Genomic DNA, 18,147 nt, shown 5'->3' with positions numbered 1-18,147 from the left:
ATTAAGTAAAATATGTGAAATACAAGTTTTTAAAAAATTGTAAAAAAAAAAATAAAATTAATAAATAAATAAAAATTATTTAAAATAAATTTATATATATATATATATATATATATATATATATATAATATAATAATAATAATAATAATAATAATAAAGGTCACTCTTTTACCCTAGTTAAATAAAGGTTACTTACTAACTAATTCTTGATTTGATAAGCGGATTGATTAAAAAAGACATGGTTGCTGTATTCATGTGTCTCAGAGGAAGCACACCGGAAATAAAATCTTATTTTAAGTTTCATTTTTCTCAGACATTCAAAAACGACAAAGTTTCAAGTAATATTTATCCTACAGATAGGACACTTTTGATCCTGAGACTAACCAGATGTATAAAATGACTTGTGCTTGTAAACACAAATCCGAAACAGGTGATAATCTTTCCATCACTGTTACGATGCTAGAAAATGAGAACTGATGATGTGTGGGAATGGGGTGGAAGTTAGTGGACAAAACAGCAGGGTGGCTGTATGAGACTTCAATACAATAACTATAACAATAACATCAGAGAGAGAGAGAGAGAGAGAGAGAGAGAGAGGAAGTGTGTGTAGTGAAAGAGATTCACATTGAGAGCAGAGTGAATAAATAAACATATACAGAGAGGCCTTTCTTTCTAGAAGCGTGTTTCGTTTTTTCTCTCTAGTGTTGGGTTACGGATGTGTTTCAGTGTCAACACACCCTCCAGGCGATTATGAAAAAATACACAGTATCACTATATCATCTGGTTATTTTGGGGCAAAAAGCTGAAAGGAGCAGGTATCTTAGTAGATTTCAATGTTTTTTTGTTTTTAATTTGTTGTGTTCCAGATCACTTCCTGTAAATTGTTGAATTAAAGACCACAATTAATTACAGTTGATTTAATTAATTTAATTAAAGACCAACAACATCCGATCTTCTATGAGTAAAGTGGTGAATTAATCACATTAGGGGCTGTGGTAGCTTAGTGATTAAGGCATTGGACTGCTGATTGGAAGGTTGTGAGTTCAGATACGAGGTCCACCAGGCTGCTAGGCCCCTGAGCAAGGCCCTTAACTATCAGCTGCTCAGGAACATTGTAAGTTGCTCTGGATAAGGGCGTCTGCCAAATGCCAGAAATGTAAATCCACTCATCAATCTATTTGAACTCCATGAGCGAAGGTGTGAGGTTACTTTCCATTACGGAAAAAATGACATTTGATTATGTAAATATTTCAGTCTCCTCTGAAAGTATTGGATGGTCAATTCTTTTATTCTTTGTTGGGTTTTTTTCACTACACACTGAAGCCATTTGAATATCAGATTAAAAGGTGAATATGGGACGACAGATCAGAATTCCAGCTTTCAGTTACAGATATTTACGTCCAGATGTGTTAAAGAGCGTACAACATGGCAATCGTTTATTTCAACCAATCCATCTTTCTACTAATCAAAAATATTGGAACATGTGACTGACAGGCATTACCCAGGTCTAGCTGCCAGGTATATCCTTTTACTCTGAATATTTAAACAATTAGTAGCTATGAATGTTTAGTCTTGGTTTAAACCCTGGATATCAGCTATGAAGACTGCATTGGTTGTTAAAAGGATAAACCAACATGAAGACCAGTAGGTTGACTACGGGAGAAAAGCAAGCCATTTAGAAGCCAAGAAAAGAGGGGAAATCTTATCAGAGCCACTGGGCATATCCAATTCTACAAATGGGAATATCTTGAGAATGAAATAAACTGCTGAAATAATAATAACAATAATCGGACAACAGACAGTTCTGAACCGGAAACAACAGCAACAGAAGATGATGACAGAAGAAAAACCCAAAAGGAAGTCAGTGACATCATCAATGAACAGAGCAGAAATATAGAGGACACACCACAAGATGATCCACTCAACAGCAATAGACAAGAAGTAGTACAAGAAGCACAAGGATGATCCACAACAGTTCTGGAACCTACATCAACTTCTACCAAAGTGATGTGTGGAAGAAAGGACATGTTTATGATCTTAAACATACAAGCTCATCAGTGAAGCATGGTGGTGGTAGTGTCATGGATTGAGATTGCATGGCTGCATCTGGGACCTTCTCAGTAAACTTTACCTAATGATGGCTGGATGACTTCAGAAGTCTACAGAAACATTCTGTTTGACAGTTTTGAAATACAGTCAGAAGGAACTTCCCCATGCACCGCCAACACAAGAAAAAACTTTTCGGGGGTAAAGAGAGGAAGGACTTAGACTGGCCAGAATCCAAGAGAAGAAAAGACTGAAGGGAGAAACCCCATTAAATTCTGAACAACTGAAAGCAGCTGCGCTACAAAACTTGAAAAGCATCACAAAAGATGAATGCGAACAGTTTTGCGAATACTTTTGCTCTCCTAAAAATTGATGTCATGTTCTAAGTTCTTTAATACATATAGAAGAAGTCTGATAATTTCTGATCTACCCTCTCATATACATCTTTTGATCCTGGGCCCAAATGTCTGCAGTGTACAGCACTGAAAAAGAATCGGCCTTGCCTTTCCAATACTTATGGAGGGAATGTGGTCATACCATGCCCTGAAATCGGATCAATGGAATCAGTGTGTGATCGTGTAAAAAAAATATTCATGTGAAAAAACACATCTGAAGAATAAAATCACATGTCAGGGATTCGTGGAGGAAGCCGGCGCAAGTGCAGATTAAGTTAAACAAAACATGAAGCATGCGGACCAACAACAAAAGACAAAACGCTAGAAAACGTGTTCTGCGGAAGACAAGACTAAAATACAAGCTCTCCCTTTTTGTTAACCCAAAAAAAGGTGATTCAGGTGCAGTCACATGACATGGTCCAGGCAGGTGCAGTGGCTGATGGGAATCGCAGTCTTGAGCCGAAGTCAGCGTAACCATGGCGTCTGGCATGTGTTAAAAGGAATCTGTGAAAATAATGTGAATTATGTAAATAGCAGAATATCAGAAAATAAAAAACATCACATGAAATAAATGAATCATAAAAATCACAAGTGAATACAAATGAATCCCATGTCAAAGTAAATAAGATTAGTTTATGAATCTCACCTGAAAATAAGCAAATTTAGTTTAAAAATCATTTGTGAAGTAAATGTTCAAACATCAAATAAACATGATAAAAAAACACCATAAAAGGGAAAATCATAAATTATATATGAATAAAGCAATTCCATAAAAATAATGTGAATGTGAACTGTGTAAGAAAATCAAAACTACAAAAATAAAAGATAATAAATAATATTTAATAAATTATATTTATATCTATAATATATTTATATTTATAATCAAAACTACAAAAATAAAAGATAATAAATAATATTTAATAAATTATGTTTATATCTATAATATATTTATATTTATAATTATATTTATAATCAAAAATACAAAAATAAAAGATAATAAATAATATTTAATAAATTATATTTATATCTATAATTTATTTATATTTATAATATAAATAAATGAATCGTGTGTATAAATCTTCTTCTTTTTCTTCTTTGGGCTTTTCCCTTCAGGGGTCTCCACAGTGAATCGTCTCTCTCCACCTATCCCTATCTTCTGCATCCTCAACACTTACACCCACTAGCTTCACATCCTCATTTATTACATCCATATCTCTCCTCTTTGGCCTTCCTCTTTTCCTCCTGCCTGGCAGCTCCATGTCCAACATTCTCCTACCAATATACTCACTCTCCCTCCTCTGGACATGTCCAAACCATCTTAATCTGGCCTCCCTAACTTTGTCCCCAAAACATGTGTATAAATAATAAAAAAATCATTCCAAACAAATGAATCACTTTGACCAGATGTTATATTTAGATCGATAATCACACCTTTATGTGAGCAAATGTTTTGATATAAATAAAGCTAAGAAATAAACAAATAAAGCTGATAAGGCCTTGTGGTCAGGCCACCTGAAAACACCCAGGACACGATGTTACACAGATTACGTTATATCTCGACGATAAATCTTGGTTAGGGCAGATACAGAAACTTGTGTGTGAAACATAAAAATAGCCCTGACCTCTGTCCCTGACAAAAATAACTCATGAAGATCATGAACAAGTCTTTAAAACACTGCCACTGAATAAACAACACACAGGTTTATTATTTTCCTGCTTTATTTCAATGAATCCACTGCACTTCTGTCCTTTTGTATCACGTTAGCATTGTGAATAGCTAATATTGCTAATAATCCGGTTCATGAAATACGGCAAATGTTTCTCGAGCTAAAGTTACATAACTCGTATCCTCTAAATATTTAAGGTAGAAATAAAATTTGTTCCACATCCTAAAACTAAAATAATTAGAAATTTGAAATTTGCAAAACTTCTACTAGATAGAGAACACGTAGATAGATAGATAGATAGATAGATAGATAGATAGATAGATAGATAGATAGATAGATAGATAGATAGATAGATAGATAGATAGATAGATAGATAGATACTTTATTCATCCCGAAGGGACGCTCGGTTTTGTCGTGGCTTGTTAGTGTTCAGTTTGTGTAATGTTAACTAACGTTAGCAAAAACTAGCATACTACAGAGTACATTTACCTAATCTTTAAAAAAAAGTGTGAATTAAACTGAAGAGAAAATTAGAGAAGATTTTTAGAGAAAATTCCCAAAATTCCAACCTGGAATTCCAACTTGCTGCTTGATTGTAATTGTTGTTGTAGCTCAATCACAGACAACTGAGTCGGGTAATTACTTTTAATTCACTGTTGCTAATTTGGTTAATAACTCTCCTGTCAATCGTGAGCATTCAGGACACTAAACTGCCATGACGGTCGGCTGCATTTCACCGTGAATGTGTTCCTAATTAGATTCACGCCTTAATCTCAGGATCTGTAAAAAAACATGGATTATGGAAGTAAACATGCAAGTGTGTGTGTGTGTGTGTGTGTGTGTGTGTGTGTCTGACGTCTCTCTCTACATCACCATGCCTTTTAAATCAATAAACCAATCTGCCGCTATTGTTGAGATCTGGAATAAAGAGTGCAGTTCAAACACACACCCATTTTCAGCTCAGTGAGCACCACAAAAATGCAGGTTTATTAAACCACAGTGAAACAATCATGAGTGCATTTACTTTCAAACAGGGGATCAGGTTAGAGCATGAAATGCTGTAGCATGTCGCTAATTTCCTGCAAATGAGCTAGCCGACTTCCTGCAAGGTGCATGCAACATCTGCAGAGTGTGAGAGAGAGTGTGAGACGAGAGAGAGAGAGAGAGAGAGAGAGAGAGAGAGAGACATAGAGACATAGAGACATAGAGACATAGAGGTAGAGGAGAGGGAGAGAGACAGACAGAAATAGAGACTGAGAGAGAGAGAGAGAGAGAGAGAGAGAGAGAGAGAGAGAGAGAAAGAAAGAGAGAGAGAGACAGAGAAAGAGGGTGAGAGGAAGAGAGAGAGTGGGGGAGAGAGAGAGCGAGAGAGAGAGAGAGGGTGAGAGGAAGAGAGCGAGTGGGGGAGAGAGAGAGAGACAGAGAGGGTGAGAGGAAGAGAGAGAGTGGGGGAGAGAGAGAGACAGAGAGAGGGTGAGAGGAAGAGAGACAGTGAGAGAGGGACAGAAAGAGAGTGAGACAGAGAGAGAGAGAGAGAGAGAGAGAGAGACTGTTTGTAATGGATTGGCATGGTATATAATTTTTTTTCCTACTCCAACCCCTACATCACATGTCAGCAGCAGCATGATGCATAAAATCATGCAGATACAAGCCATGATCTTCAGATATTGTTCACATCAAACATCAGAATAAAGAAAAAGTCTGACCCCTGTGACCTGGCACGGGTGCCGGTGGGCCGGCCGGAGCATCGCAGAACCCTGCTGATCTCCTGCTTTGCTTTTCACACACAAATATTTCTAGAGTTCATAGAAAATGGTGTGAAAAACAAAAAACATCAACGAACACCTCACTGATGAGAGAGATGAGAGGAGAACGATCAGACTGGTCTGAGCTGACAGGAAGGGTGTAGCTATATATAACTCAAATAATCAGTATTTACAGCCATGCGGAGCAGAAAGGCATCTCAGAACACAAAACACATCAAACCTAGAGGTGGATGAAGTACAACTGCAGAAGACCACATCAGGTTCCTCTCCAGTCAGAACAAGAACCTGAGGCTATCGTGATAATCCGTGAGCAGCTTACTTAATGAGTGTGTGAAAATAAACACAAATAACAGGTGTCTGTGTGTTACCGTGTTTAAATGAGGCGTCACTTCAACACCAGTGATTCTATAAACACACACACACACACACACACACACACACACACAGAATGTATAAAAGTAGGATAAACTCCATACTGGAACATTTCTGACTCCCCAATTTAAGCACCTTTATTTCCACTGACGGATAAAACAGCCTTCTTGTGGTTTACTGAAAGCTTGATAGAGCTCAAACACACAATCTGTGTTTTTGCTCACACACACACACACACACACACACACACACACACCTGACCCCAGAAATGGAATCCTAACCTGCTTTTTTCTAAAAGTTAGCTAACGTCTTTCAGGGCACAGCTGTATGTGTGTGTGTTCTCGTGGACGGCACCTGTGAGATACAGCACAACGACAGGAAGCTCTTCACATTGCTGCCTTTTCGCCTGTGGTGTGTGTGTGTGTGTGTGTGTGTTAGCGAGTATGTGATGCGACCTCACTCATAAAGAGCTGTCTCTGACGACGCACGCCCTTGTATAGTGCCAGTTTAGGACATCTTTTTAGCATTTTTATCCTAAGAATCGTGGTGGATATGAGCGTGTTACGCCGTCGGTGCCTTCAATGAAATCAGAGGCCTTCGACTGGAAACTCAGCTGTAAAAGGTAAGAAGATAAAAGAAGATAAAAAAAAGTTCACGTGTTGATGAGAAAATGTGATCTGATTAATGATCCGAATCTGAGTCTATCGTGTTATATCATTTGGATGAGAAGAAAAATGGTGGATTGTGTAGCATAAACTAGTTTCTGTCTCAGCCATGCAGCTTTCTTACAGTCATATCTTCAACTCTATACACATTATGTAGTATATAATAGAGTATGTTTTACACACCTGAATAACATGGAGAGCTAAAGTGAGAAGACGACTGTTAAAAACAGAATTGAAGTAGCCATTAAAAAAAACAAAACAATATTGCTTAATCTATGTTTTCTTGAACCTTAAGGCTGATGAATTTACAGCTGCATCACAATAAGCTTAAGCTAATATTACAGAGAGAAAAAAAAACATCCCGAATGTACAGATTATGTAACCATACTATTAAATGTACACTACTGGCTAACGAAAGATTTATGGGAATTATTTAAATAAGTATTTAAGTATTAAATAAGTATTTAAATGATGTTTGATTACTCTAAAGTTTAAGGTATATCTTGAGTTAAAACCTTAAACCTCTAGTTTAGTACTGTTTTTTTTTTTTCAGTATTATGTGTTAAAGCTGTGTGAGAGGATACTCTGATCTGAGGATGCTGAAATATTGTTTGAAATGCCACACCCAAACTCATAAGACATAAACAGAGATCGCTCAGGCCAACAGGCGGTTACAGTTATGAGAAAAATAAATAAATAAATAAAAATAAATAAACAAATATATATATATAAACAGCTTCTTTTTTGAACAGCACATCATCATTGTTACTGCAAACATCAGAAATAGCAAAGATTCAATAAAACCTGCATAGTAGTACACATCGTATGTGTGTATTATAATGACAAATTTCTCTTTCCTTGCCGGTATTCATTAGGGCCTGGTTACTATGGGAACTAATCAACGTTTTTAAACCTGAATTAGTTTTCCTCATCTGGCCACGACGAGTACCTTTGAGTAAATATAAAGCAATTTATATTATATATTATACATTATTCAGTATATTTGGCATCGTATATGTCTAAGCAATGTCTTAGGCTTCTAATGCTGTGAGTCAGTGAACAGGAAGTTGCTGTTTTTTGTGGCATAATTAGGTCACACATGGACCAACAAACCACAGGGGCGCCGTATCATGGCTGACCCTGCGCTCTGACCCCAACCTCCAAGGATGGGATATGCGAAGAAAGAATTTCACTGTGCTGTAACGTATATGTGACAAATAAAGGCTGTTTCATTTCATTTTCATTTCATTTCAGTCTGGTCAGTAAAACCAAAGGATTTATATGATGACAATTTCTACAATTATTATAAATTTTAAAATCTACTGGGAGGTGAAAAGCAAAGAACAAATATATTCCTATATATATATATATATATATAAATTAGGAATTAGGAATTAGGAAATAAGTTTGTCTGAATTAGAAAATCAGTGAGACACATGAGGCAGATGAGATCTAACAAGAAAATACAACTTAAATCAAAAAATAGGTCCTTAATAGCAGGTGCACTGTAAAGTAAATGAAGTAGCATGGAGTAGCGTTTATTTCTATCTAAGTAAATAAAGTAAATAAAAAGTAAGTAAGTAAAGTAAGTAAATAAATGCTGCAATATTGAATTTTCGCTTAAATTTAGAGTTAAATATAGAATTAGGTCAATTAAAGAAAGAAACAAGGCACTGCGAATGTAACATAACCACAGAAACACGTCCACTTAAACCTCACATGAATATAATCCCAGATTCGTTCCATGTATGGTTTGTATATATATATATATATATATATATATATAAAAGAAGGTCAAGTGTGTTTTTTAAATGTCAAACTATCTTGTCAAACATCTGGCAACCGATCACTGGTTTCCCATATCTGAGATGTAGGTCATTCTTTACACATCCTCGATTCCCTTTAACCACGTCACGGCTCTGTGCTAGCAGTCGAAATTCTTTAACGCGCCATCTACGAGTACACTGTACATTATTCTTTTTCTGTAAATCTCATATATAAATCATGGATGAAAAAATGAATACATGCACAAGACCAATTTTTTTGTTGTGCACTGTGATGTGATTGGCTCAGAGCTGACGAATCAACCGATTAAACTAACTGCGGCTGTAAAGTAAGAAGCATGAAGAAAAAAAAAGAAACCTCAATTCAACAATAAAAGAGTTTTAATTTTATTTCCGTCTTTGAGATCATCTATTCAGGTGTGTCCATAAAAACAGGATGTGTTGTTTCCTCCCAAGATGTGCAGATGGAGATTTTTTTACATTACGTAAAGCCCTCATCTCTGTTCTCACGTTTATTGACTTCAAAAAAGAAGAAATTTGACCAAAAATTTTCAAAAAAGTCACATTTCAGCCGATCGCCTGTCTACCACGACGCTTTACAATGTATATCATCGATTCCGGTTGAATACAAAATGAAACTCATGTAGTGGGTTTTGGAAAATGCACACGCTTCTTTTCATGTTTTCGGGAAACACCTTGCTCTTTTAATCACATCCCGTTCCACCTAATCGACGCCCACAGCCGTCTCTGCTTTATTTCCATTTTTGTGTTACAGTAAAAGCCGAGCTCTGATTCAGACAGGCCGGTTGAAGGATTTCCTCAAACACGTTAAATCATATCCTCGGGATCAAACGTTAAGCGTCGAGCGATCGGTCTTCACGTAGCAGAGACCACGTTTCAGAGAATAAGCATCTGCCTGGGTTCAGAAAGTATTAAAACTTCTGATTGGTGGATTAGTTTCCTATAACAGCAGCTCTGACAGTCACACCTTTTTACTAATGCACTAGTTCTAATACTGTACGTTGTGGTTGCTAGTAATAATTCATGTGTACAGATAAACAAAAGTATAATCAGTGATACGGTAAAGTTTCCTGTATGTAACGCCGATGGAAGGAGTCTCCAGTGTAAGCACTTTGTAAGTTTTATGAGATCATCAAGACAGAGAAGTTTACGCTTCATTGTAGGTCTTATTAACGTCGAGAGAGATGTAGAGAGAGAGCTTTCTTCCTTCCTGCTTTAACACGTTCATGTCTAGTGCTTGCTAACGTGTTCCGAATGGTTTGTAACAGTACTTTGGTGGACTGTGTTGGTGCTAATGCTTTCTTAGCTTTCTCTAATCTAATCTTTTTTGCAGTAATCATCTACCCATGAAAGATTTTGTATTCTGGTGACATTTACTAGAATTTTGATAAAAGGAAATTCCAGTTATTGACCATTACAGAGTCCCTGACTGGATTTATTTATTTATTTATTTATTTATTTATTTATTTATTTATATATATATATATATATATATATATATATATATATATATATATATATATATATATATATATATATATATATATATATATATATATATATATATATATATGTTATTAATGAACCGAAACACACTGTAGTTTGCTACAAACTAGTTGCTAGCTAGCATACATCCTCGGTTTGCATAAAACTAGGTGGGAGGTGGTGATGGAAATGTTAGCTCATAGCTGTTAGCTCTCTAGATGCTAAGCTTCTTCTCCTACTTCTTTATCTTCCTCTTTTTCTTCTTCTTATTATTATTCATTTTTTAATGGTCATTATTTCTTTAGATATTTTTCACCAACATGTAGAGCAAAGAACTAGCTAGCTAGCATAGTTTCTAGCGCTGATTAGCACACACTTGGCTTCAATATGTCTCTGGGGGATTTATAGTTATATGGAATTAGATGACTAAAAGTTTAAAAAGGAATTTGTTTTGAATTTGCACAGTAAGAATTTACATGTTGTCCTGCTTTGATTAGCCATTGGCTAACCATGCAGCTTCGAGCAGATTTTCTCATCTCTTCTGCACACACGAGTCTATTTGCTCACAAACCTCAACTACAGAACAACACACAAAGAGTGGATAATAAACCTAATCGAAAGAGTGAGTATCATCGTGGTTTCAGACTATTAAGAATTAACACCAGAGGTGTAACAGATACTGAAAGGTCTGTGGGAACACAAACCTGAGGAATGTAATGACAGCTCTGAACCAACAGAACCTGATTTCAGTGAATGCGTCGCTGGTATTCATAAGCATTCACTTCCTCCCTTTTGTGTTGTCGCAGCTGTAATGATACTTTTGGATCTCAAATGCTCATAAAGCAGTTCTGGAAAGTGAGAGGATGTAGCGAAACTCATTAAAAAACCAACACACACACACACGCACACACACACACGCACGCACATACACGCACACACACGCACAAAAGCCAGATATTTAACCTTGCGTCTCTCTCTCAGGACTCGTTTTATTTTGGGACGGAACTCGATAAGGGAAGCTTCTCGCTGGAGCTCCGTGGAAACTTCTGACTCCGGCTGTGTTTTCAGTCTCACCCGTGAACCCTCGCTCCCTGAATACACTCCAAATCGAGGAGGTCAGCTTGCTCCTTGACCCGACCCAGAAGTTTCTCACAGATTCAGATCTCTGAGAGAGAGTCGCAAAGAGAATATATGAGAATTTTTTTTATATATATATATATATATATATATATATATATATATATATATATATATAACAATAATATTTTGTAGAAAAATTCTACACTTTTGAGAGTAATCAGTGAAACAGGGTTACCCATGTTCAGAGTGGCAGGAGTAGTGTGGATTTAATACTTCAGTATTCATTCCTCGGTATTTGCACTGAAGTAAAACTGAGCTGCTACACACAAATCAGATCTTCAGCTTAAAGACATTTTTCTTAATCAATATCCATCCCTGATTTTTTATTCATGTTTAAGCAATAAACATTTTCTTTTCTGATAACGATTCTAAAGCCTTGACTATCAGCTGATATTGAGACTTATCCCATATATAATTATTATTATTTTTATTTATTTATTTTTTTCATTTTCATGATTTAAAATGAGGAAAAAAAACTATACAGGAAGCAAGAGACATGGCTACAAAGGCGACTTACACAAAACTCTTTTACTTACGTGTCAATTATAATAAATAATAATAATAATAATAATAATAATAATAATAATAATAATAATAATAATAAGAGCAATAATAATAATAATAATAATAATAATAATAATAATAATTACAAAATCATCTAATTATTTTTCTTATTTTTCATTATTACTCTTTTTATGTAAATTTCCGGTCCCCCAGAATTTTTTTCCAGATTTTTTCCAGATTTTCCAGTTGTTGTTTTTCTTCATCTGATAAGTTTCAGTTTATATTGACCCTGGTGTCTATCCTGGGTCAAGGCGAGTGCTTGTGTCTAATGGTGTTGATCTAGATGCTATTTAAAAACTCTTTTATTCATGAACTACACACAGGTGATCTGACTGGGAAGCTCCGAACATTATCTTACACTAAACATTAGCTTACACCAGTGGCGGCCCATGCGTTTCACACCTAGGCCTTCACCAAATCATTTCTTCTCCTCTGTCAGCCATTGTGAGTTAAAATATATATATTTTATTTAGTTTGTGCGGTTCGCTGCCTCTGACTACTCCAATTATCCAATCAAAGGACAGGAAATTGCTGACGTAATCGTATGCCTGCTAGACGGCCCCAGTGACACCAACTCGAAATCTGATTGGTTAATGGAACAATTTTATTGCCACTTATTTAAAGCTCCGGGCGCCTGCCACTGTCTGAAATATGATTGGATAAATACTCTTATCATAAATATACACTACTGGAAGCAGCGCAACCGAGAGAAAAGCTATGAAATGTAGAGAATAGACTACTGGGAATAATTTAATACACATTCATGGAAAAATATATTAAATATATTAAAAAGCATGTCAGTGATTCAGATCACTGCTGTTTAGGCCAGCAGAGAAGGCCTTACTGACCCTGATGGTCCACCACTGGCTTACACTAAGCAGCTGCGTAACCCAACTCTGAACACTCAGAACTTTCTCCACGTGAATATCGGACTGTTATACCGAGCCTGAATGCAGCCCTTAATGTTTAATGTTCACTTAACCTTTTGTGTTGAGAACAAATTGCTTCGCTCATAGGAATGTACACAGCTTTAGACAGATTTCTGATCTACTGATTCTTTAAAGTTTCGATTTCACCCTCTCACACACTCATTCATTTACTATGCAACAATAAACAGATAAAAAGTACTCTAATCACTGATTCAGGATGTGAATTTATGGAAATATTAATCAACAGTGATAACAGAGATTCTGTTGTTGGTTTAATTTCCTGTAACAACACATACTGTAGTGCTTTACGTCTTATGAAGCCACACGTAATAAAAAATACATTAAAATATAATAAAATAAAATAAATTGTTCTTTAATTTTTTTTAAAATAAGAACAAGAAAATGATCTGTAGATCTTTATGTCCATAAATACTTTCTTTGTAAAGTCTGCTAAGAGTATTAAAAAAAAAACTTACTCGATTGTCCTTGGATTTATTAAGAATTTATAACACACTAATACAGTCCTTAAAGAAATATCATTTACACAAATTTCCTCCAGTCAGCTGAGATACGCTTCATTCTTTAGATTTGCATGAATGTATTCTGATGTAGCTGACGAGTAATGGAAATAAAGAAATTTAAACACAGGCCCAGATCTTTACACACTTTCATTAAACAATGTCTTTAAGCTCTCATCCACATCACTTCCACATCTCAGCATTTAGACTCCAAGGGCGTGGCCCGAGGGGGGCAGAAAGAAACCAAGAAAAGAGAAAAAATTGTCAATATGGCTGCCATATAGCTTTATGTTGTTAGATAGTTCAGCTTTAGTTTATATTTAGACATGAGAGTACCTCTGTCTCATTAAATCACAGGAAAATAATCAGTGGTTTGATGAGGCGGAGTTACCGATTCCTCCTTAAGGACGTTCTGTTTACTTGATGTGTGACGCCCCAGATTTTATTTAATTCTTAATTTAAATTATTTCAATTCCTCGTTTATTAAACAACACTCTGATATCCTTTAATAGTTATATTTAACTTTAATGGATAAAATTTCATTTTCACTTCCTGTTTTTTCCCCACTCACATTATAGCAGCAATAAAGGGTTTCTTCACCAACCAACCCCACCCCCACCCCCCACCAACACCCCCCGTCTGTTTTTATTCTCACTCTTGAAGAAATAAGATATTTTTTAAAAAATAAATAAATAAATAACAACAGCTTGAAAACCTCATGAAAATGCCAGGGAAAAGGTGCAGCTTGACTTACAAAAAGTGCTGAGACTGGAGACTCCTTCCATAAATAAACATCTGCCTAGTGTTCAAATGGGATTTTAATGGCAAGTTTGCTGTCCGTCCTTCAGAGACCATGGGGAACTGTAGCTCTTACGACTCAGACGACGGCTTCTCCTACCACCCCGATGATGACATCTGCGAGCACTGCAACTGCCCCATTGCTCCGGGGAACCAGGTACGTGTCAGAAACAGTCACACTATCGTGGTGCTTTGTGTTGCATCTCATTCACTGTGTCTGTGTAGAGTTTAATGTGTTTAGCTGTGAAACCTGGCTTTATGCGAGTGACGCATGGGCGTGTGTCTGGTTTTGTGCATCACCGCGCGCTGTGTTTGCTAACGCTGCATCGCGTACATTAAAACTGATGAGAGGAATCATGCTTAATGAAAATTAAAATCTGATTAGGCAGAAGGTGATTAGTTTTCTGTTACAGCAGCTCAGTCACTCAGCTACAAAAATCTGATTTACTTTGGATGAACGCGCTCATTGTGATATATTTTACCGTTTCCATAGTAACGAGGACTCTGTAGTTCTCAAACCTTCCATTAAGGGAAGGTGGTAGATTATTAAAGATATTATTAATTATTAAAGATATTATTATTAAAGAGATAACGATATACGTTTTTTGATGTCATCTTGTTTTCTGGACATTAGAGTCAGAATTTCCTCCTGTCTTTGTCGTGTCCTTGTCGATGATTGAGCGTCTTTGTCATGTCTCACTCCACAGTGGAGGTGAAGATGAAGCTCAAACGAAAGTAGACACTCAGGACTTTGTAGTGTTTCAGAAGGATTTCTGTTTTTCCCTACCCTTTATTCATTGGGATGAATAAAGTATCTATCTATCTATCTATCTATCTATCTATCTATCTATCTATCTATCTATCTATCTATCTATCTATCTATCTATCTATCTATCTATCTATCTATCTAGGGGCGACATATTCATGAAAATGTTTCAGAAATTAACAAAAAGCGTTTATTTTTTCCACACAGATGTTTGTATCTTCAAAGTAAATGTTGATCTCAAACCCATTTCTGCTCTCTGAGAAGTGCTTGTTCATCTAAAAAGCAGCTGAAATGTGATCTTCAACCAGTAAAATTCTGTGTACGGTTCTCCAACAGAGGGAAAAACACACGTCTAAAACACACTGAAAGCCGACAGACTCGTTTTAGATCAGACTCACAGCCTGAACATCATTCATTACTTTACACTGATTGAAAACGTCCTATAAGTCGAGGACGTGAGTGTTCTGGTGAAAAGGGTCAAATGTAACTCTAAATGGTTTTAGTCTTTAATTAGTAGCCACTGTAGTAAAATAGAAACACATAGTAACACAGCTGCTAGACAACAGTTGCTAACTATAGAAGTAAAAGTGTGCGTGAGATCCAGCACCGGCGTTAGCGGAGGCATCGTACGAGGCCTCAGGATAGGAGCAATTAGACATACAGAGCGGATGCTGACGTGCTGCGCGGCTCTGTGGTCTCAGCATGGAGAGAGAGAAGAAAGCGACAGGCTGCAGAAGTGGCGTTACAGACGAGCGGAAGAGGGGCAAAGAAAACTTAGTGGTGAGACATTGAGATCGAGATCGAGCTATGAGATCGAGTGACGGAGAGCGTGAGTGAAGCAGATTTGATTTACTGTCTTCACTAAAGACGTCTCAGAGACCCCTGGGAAACGTTTCACAAGAAAGATATGCTGCAGTATTATGGATTAGGATAGGATTGGTGTTAGAAATGTTAAAATTGAAAAAAAGAAATAAATCATATTACCCTTCACCTACACTTACACCTCAGCAGCGATAAATGGATAAAAACAGCACAAGATGGTGAATTAATATCAGCCTCAAAACCATAGTCTAGTTTTCATTATTTATTTATTTTTCTACTGCAGCCTTTTAGACAAATCGCACAGTTCCCACACTGAGCTGCTGGGTTCATGGTGAGAATATACCACATGAACTTCATAAAAAAGCCTCAAATATCAAAAGAAAACCGATGTTTTTGAAGTTAAATGTTTGTGAAAAGCTAATATATCACACACACACACACACATTACACCCGTTTCAGTTTCAATATTTAATTGTTGCTCCTGGTGCTTTACAGCTGACTTTGCAATCCTGCAAACTGAAATTAACACCATTTACGATTTCCTCCTCTTCTCCGCTTCGCATGTCGCTGAAACATGTTTCAGTGTAACACAAGTCCAGGAAGTTAATAGCTGTCAAATGTAGTGTTGCACAGTCTGCGTGTGTGCGCGTGTGTGTGTGTGTGTGTGTGTGTGTGTGTGTGAGATATATTAGCTGATTAACTCAATCATCACACACTTCCCTCTAGCCATGTTCTTAAGCTTGATTCAAAAAAAAAAAAAAACTAAAATAACAAAACCTGATATCTGAATTATACAATCATCAAACCAGGCGTTTAGGCCACGCCCACTAATTAAAATTATTAATAAATAAATCACATTTTCTTCGACTGCTGTTGTTAAGGCTGTTTTTTTAAATCTCTAGGACATATGTTAGCTATCAGTAATCAGTATGCTGAGAGAAATCTGTATGAGATGCTGAACAGCGTGTCATGCTAAACTGATAGCTATAAACGTCCATTGCCGTTTAGCTACATTAGCTTTTTAGTTTGTCGTCTCCAACTGCTCACTGATAGGGAATTGTACGTCGGACGCTCTACGTGAAAGGAGTCACGGCGAGGTTTTCTGTAGGGACACGTTTATTTCTAAGGTTCATGGATGGAGTTTCAGCGCTTTTGCTAATGAAGAGTTCATCACAGTTTCTGGTTAACATGAAAAACCGCGTTTTCACGGCTGGCGGGTTGACGAGCGAGCGGACCTGAATGTTTATAGCTGGTTATAGTCAGCGAGAAGTTGTGTAAAAGTAACTATAAAAGGATAAAATGTACGGGATTGGTTCTTCTATAATTGATTGGTTTCTTCAGAGCACTCACATGATCGAGGCTTAGATTTTATCATGAGATTTGACACGTTTCACGCCTTCATCCTCAGTAAATGAAAGGTTAAAGGTGAGGGGCGGAGCTTGTACACTTATTGAAGAATAAGAAAACGATCTGTAGAACTTTGTTTGTAACATCAACTGAAAGTATATGCAAGATTCCTTCGAGGCAGTGGTAGCTCAAGTGTTTAAGGCTCTAGGTTGTTGATCTGAAGGTGAGAGTTCAAGCCCCAGCACTGCCAAGCTGCCACCGTTGGGCCCTTGAGCAAGGCCCCCAATCCCGCCTTCTCTAGAGGTGCTGCATCATAGCTGCAAGACACACTTCCTTCTTTAGATTTGCATAAAAGTATTTTGATGTCGAAATCGAATAAAGAAATTTTAACACAGGCCCAAATCTTTACGTAATTTCATTAATCAATGTCTGTTCCACATTTCAGCCTTCAGACTTCAAAGGGCGTGGCCTGAGGGGGCAGGGAGATACCAAGAAAAGAGAAAAATATATCAATATGGCTGCCATATAGCTTTAAGTTGTTGATTCTTTCAGCTTAAACTCTGATTTCTTTCAGAAGGAAACCGCTAGAACTCGGATAAAAACCTCTGGTGTGTAATTTCTACTTTTCTTTTTTTTCTTCAGTACGATGACGCCAAGCTCCCGATCAACTACACGCCCCCTCCAATCTCGCCGTTACCAGGTGAGACTGTTCTCCGGAACAACGTCAGTTATCACCGAGTGCTGCCCAAACTGCGGTATCACTGAACATCAGCACAGACCTGGTCATCAGAGCTCTGATCTAGATTAGACCATTCAGGTGCCTTCTCATAGTCTGATGAATAGATTTGACGCACATCATAATCTTTTAATTCTGTGTTCTGATTGGTCGGCAGCTCCAAATCATAGGGTTAATATCAATGCGCTCGTTCTGACACGTTAGTGTTTCTATAGCAACAGGAAAGTCTTGGCGGACTTTCTACAAGGTGATTACTTATTTACCTTTTTGTGTTTTAATCTTTTATTATTTTAATTTAATTTCAAGACCGTTTGTTTATATCTACT

The 18,147-nt window shown here is 36.8% G+C and overlaps 1 protein-coding gene and 1 long non-coding RNA gene across 3 annotated transcripts in view; one reads left to right on the top strand and one right to left on the bottom strand.

The window, feature by feature from the left end:
• Positions 1 to 2,517: 2,517 nt before the first annotated feature.
• Positions 2,518 to 18,147, bottom strand: part of LOC131359046 (uncharacterized) — a 32,084-nt gene continuing 16,454 nt past the window's right edge. Inside the window, exon 3 of the long non-coding RNA XR_009205726.1 lies at positions 2,518 to 2,945. This is a non-coding gene — a long non-coding RNA (uncharacterized LOC131359046). The remainder of the gene's footprint in view (positions 2,946 to 18,147) is intronic.
• Positions 5,483 to 18,147, top strand: part of lck (LCK proto-oncogene, Src family tyrosine kinase) — a 39,127-nt gene continuing 26,462 nt past the window's right edge. The window contains exons 1-3 of one of the 2 annotated variants that reach the window (XM_058398539.1): positions 5,483 to 6,868; positions 14,201 to 14,307; positions 17,728 to 17,785. In XM_058398539.1, the coding sequence (XP_058254522.1) occupies positions 14,206 to 14,307; positions 17,728 to 17,785 (160 nt within the window). In that variant the 5' untranslated portion in view covers positions 5,483 to 6,868; positions 14,201 to 14,205. Of the gene's footprint in view, positions 6,869 to 10,338; positions 11,317 to 14,200; positions 14,308 to 17,727; positions 17,786 to 18,147 lie in introns of those variants that run through there. The other variant, XM_058398540.1, reaches the window with a different exon arrangement.

This window comes from Hemibagrus wyckioides, linkage group LG09, assembly GCF_019097595.1.
Source record: "Hemibagrus wyckioides isolate EC202008001 linkage group LG09, SWU_Hwy_1.0, whole genome shotgun sequence".
In the NCBI taxonomy this organism is placed as follows: Eukaryota; Metazoa; Chordata; class Actinopteri; order Siluriformes; family Bagridae; genus Hemibagrus; species Hemibagrus wyckioides.
This window is presented reverse-complemented; position numbering and strand designations above follow the sequence as displayed.